Source organism: Myotis davidii, unplaced genomic scaffold (assembly GCF_000327345.1).
Source record: "Myotis davidii unplaced genomic scaffold, ASM32734v1 scaffold290, whole genome shotgun sequence".
NCBI classification, from domain to species: domain Eukaryota; kingdom Metazoa; phylum Chordata; class Mammalia; order Chiroptera; family Vespertilionidae; genus Myotis; species Myotis davidii.
Window position 1 is genome coordinate 7,744,616 of NW_006285049.1, and position 4,296 is coordinate 7,748,911.

The 4,296-nt window shown below is 38.6% G+C and overlaps 1 protein-coding gene across 1 annotated transcript in view; it reads right to left on the reverse strand.

Annotated features, from left to right (window-relative positions):
* The window catches only part of CNTN1 (contactin 1), a 298,926-nt gene that overhangs the window by 116,942 nt on the left and 177,688 nt on the right, over positions 1–4,296 (reverse strand). The window contains 1 exon segment of the mRNA XM_015558560.1: positions 1,469–1,704. Within this exon segment, the coding sequence (XP_015414046.1) occupies positions 1,469–1,704 (236 nt within the window).

Sequence of the window (4,296 nt, forward strand, 5' to 3'; positions counted from 1 at the left end):
GTCTGGTGCCCCCCTGCCTCATTCCATATCTGTCATCAGTACTCAAATTATAAAATCAAATTGTTATTTCTCTTAATATATTTATATCTCTGAATAGTCATCCTCCTAATTGTTACCTTTGCCCAGAAAAACCTAAATATCATCATATCTAGTCTTAATGCCTCACTTAAATGCCATTCCTATCCTCAAATACTTAGTTGATATTTCAACATAGATAACTTACCATAACCTCTGCATGAAAAGCAACCATTTAAATGCTCCCAACCACCCTTTAAATTGGTTTTATTTGCTCCCACCCCATTTCTTAAATAGAACAGAATGTTTCTACCCTTTGATTAGACTTTCTTTTTAAAATATATTCAGTTGCCCTAGCCAGTTTGTCTCAGTGGATAGAGCGTCAGCCTGTTGAGTGAAGGGTCCTGGGTTCGATTTCAGTCAAGGGCACATGCCTGGGTTGAGGGCTCAATTCCCAGTAGGACACATGCAGGAGGCAGCCAATCAATTATTCTCTCTCATCATTGATGTTTCTATCTCTACCTCCCTCTCCCTCCCTCTCTGAAATCAACAAAAATAGATTTTTAAAAAATTGGCCTGATTTCCACAAGAAGAGCTGTCATAGTCTACCTTTAGCTACTGAATAGTAAGATATTTTAGAAGTATTTTAAAAGGTAGGCTGGATCCCCACTCGGGGGTGAGGAGGGAAGGGGTGTGTGTGTGCAGGAGGCAGCTGATGGATGTGTCTCTCTCATCGATGTTTCTGACTCTCTATCCCTCTCTCTTCCTCTCTGTAAAAAATCAATAAAAATATATTTAAAAACAAAACAAAACATCATTTTCATCCTATAATCAATTTTTCAAAAGATGTAAATGCTGACCTATACCATCACATACTGCAGCACCTGGAGTCCAGCTCCTCTCCCAAAGCACAATATCCCTCCAGAACAACTTCTAACTTTTAGTTCAGCACAGTGTTTCTCAAAATATTTCTCATTATTGCCCACCCAAAGAGAAATTTAATAATCTAAATTTAAAACCACTGATTTGATTGTATTATGCTTTAATTTATTTACAGTAAAATAAATTAAATACTAAGGGATGAGACTTTGTCAGGTAAGGCTGCATTTTGGAGAGCCACATACCAGTATGCTATAGTACCCAAGATGGTTTCTCCCCACCATGAACCAACTTTCACTCCCTTTGGAGTGGTATCACCCCCATGGAGAATACATTTCCACTGATACTAATTTTTAGAAAGTTATTCAAGATCTTGCAGGATACGGCCTTAGCTTATTATCTAATGTTACCTTTCACTATTTCAAGTGCATTTATAATATCTCTCAGGATGCTTTGCTCTCCTGCATGTTTTTTTCTCTACACAATGAAGGCCCACTAATCACATTAGAGCCACCTATGGAGACTTCCTCTCACTTTCCTTTCGTCCTTATTGCTCTTCTTATTGAACTCTTATGATCACATCTAAGCTTTACTCCACCTACACATACTTGTGCTTTGTAAGGTTACGGTTACTTACATCCAAAGCTCAGGGTGGCTTCAGTGCTCCTGACTATCCCATAGTTATTTGATGCTAAACAGTAGTAGACGCCAGCATCTTTCTGTTTGTCAGGGTTGTTGATAACAAGGTTTCCTCCTACCATACTGTACCGATCACTTGTCAGATCTATATCCCCGTTATTCATTCTCCACCTATGAGAAAAAGAAATACATTTTATTCAAATGACCTTTGCACTCAGCTAATATCATTATAAAATATGGGGACAGCTCATTGTGAATTCAGGCAATTAAATAGATGACTCACTGTGGAATTTCTTTACATGCTGTAATTGCATATTCTGGGCTCATGATTTATAATTTAGCTTAGGCACAGAAAGATAAATGTTCAAGTGCATGAAATAGTCTACTTTTTTTCATGAAGCATCCCAAAGGACAAATACTATATTTTATTTTCTAGATAATTGGTTTCTTAGCTGATATACATGGTTTATAAATGATGCCCATCTATGCACTAGTTCAATTCATGCATACATAGGTATGGTATTTTAAATATCAAAAGCATTACACTGAAAGAAATGAAATATAAAATGTCAATATTTTATTTTAATATCCAACTAATTTTTCAATAAAACAAACTACTTGAAATAAGGATTTTTCTCAGTAAATGTCATAATCTGACCATGGAGGCCTATCACATAATTTGAAAATGATAAAAATCAATTGAGTTTTGGTTTCTAAGCCACATATGTAGTATTGTAGATATCAGGATTATGTTATAAATAAATTGACTAGAAACAGGAATCCAACTCTCTCGGTGGGATGATAAGATGAATGCATGTGGACAGTAGTTTTCAATTAAGCTCCCCACCTGCATAATTTTATAGTCATTCTGTATCAGGGTTCATCCTTAAGGTTACTTGTCTTCCACAGTGTTATAAGATAAGAGCTATAGCCCTAGCTGGTTTGGTTTGGTGTATCAAGTGTCAGCCTGTGTACTGAAGGGTCCCGGGTTCAATTCAGGTCAGGGGCACATGCTCAGGTTGCCAGCTGGATCCCCAGTAGAAAGCGTACAGGAGGTAGCCATGCCCAGGTTGCCAGTTGGATCCCCAGTAGAAAGCGTACAGGAGGTAGCCCATCAATGACTCTCTCATCATTGATGTTTCTATCTCTCTCTCTCCCCTCTCCCTCCCTCTCTGAAATCAATAATAATATATTTTTTAAAAATTGTAAGACAAGAGCTATGGTCAAATAGGGGCTGTGGCTGCAGTTATTTCCTGGCACAGTTCTGATTAGGGTCAGAATCTTGCCAAAGAGGCGCAAGAATATTTGGAACATTCTTAGATTTAAATTTTACAATGCAGCAGGTGATTTCAAGGCAAACATGGAAAAACCTTGCTTTGTGTTTTAAAAAATTATCAAATTGAAACCCAATAAAAAGCCTCTCCCTTCCCCAGCTGATGGCACTCTTGTCCCTGTTTGAACCATCCACTGTCAAATTGCTTAGCATTTGCCAAGTGAATGGGTTTCCCTGTTGGGCGGTTCCAGTGTCTTGTTTTGTTTTGTTTCTTTCCCCACAACAGTATGTTGACTCCAGATTTTTGTTTATTGCCTTCGCTTCCTCCCAGGGGATCTGATTCTGCCTTTGATGTCATATAATAACCAAGTTTTGCTGTGTTTGGGTAAGTTCACTGGTCTATTTAATTTTCAGAAACACCCACAACATTGTTGCAATCCCTTTCACACATCGTTAAATGCAATTTTATGGGAGTCCTTGTTATTTGGGGGGACAAGGAAAGAAAACAAAAGCCTTAAGGCTGGTAAGTGGAAGGCAAACGTCCCCTTTGTACCTTTCAGGGTGTTACCACGAATAACAAATTATCACAGTATATACACTACTATGTGAATGACAAATTGCATGATTCCCAAGGTCAGTAAGACTTGCCCCGAATATTAAGTAAATTTTTAAAACTTCAAATGTTCTTTCCCATCAGACAAACTAAATCCTTAGCTAATTTTGTTCTTGTTATGCTGTCAATGGCAGACAGCTTTCATAACAAAACAAGACATCTTCTCCCTGCCAGCTCTCTCCTTTAATGCGTAGACAGTCAGGCCACACTTGTCCTGGCAACTTCTGTGCTGTGCAACCTGGGAGAGGGGTATTTGCCAAGAGAAGGTTTGCTTCTTATCTTTACTTTTGAAATTTTGGTAAGAACGCTTAATGGGACTGGAGGGAGGGGGAAATGGGGAGTTGCTAATAGCAATGTCCAAAACTATAGCTATGCAAAGCTTTGCTTCTACTGTGTTTGTGGGGGACAGGGGTGGGAATGGGGGGCAGTGAGGGGAAGCAGGTGTTTTAGACACTGTCTGCAACAGCTCTTGTGTGTTGTTGCCTCCTGTCCAGCCTGGAGGCTGATTTGCTAAGGTTCCACGTATGAATGTCGAGGACACAACATCACAGAAGAAGAACCACGGAAATCGCTTTTGAGATGCTGGCAAACTATCTGGAAAGATGCAAACTAAAAATGACACATTTCTTTGAAAATCATAAAACCTGTGTTTCCGTCCTGCGTCTGTGATTTACTCACTTGGAAGAAAGTAATTTACTTATTCAGAGCTCAGCTTCCTCTCCTATAAAATCATGTGCTTGGATTAGATCTCCTCTACAGCTCCTATTGGCTATACTCTTCCATGTCCATAAACTCCCGTTATGTACGGCTTAAGGGCAGAAATAAGTCTAGCCCATCAAATATATTCAAAACAAATGTATAATTTATAATTTATAAA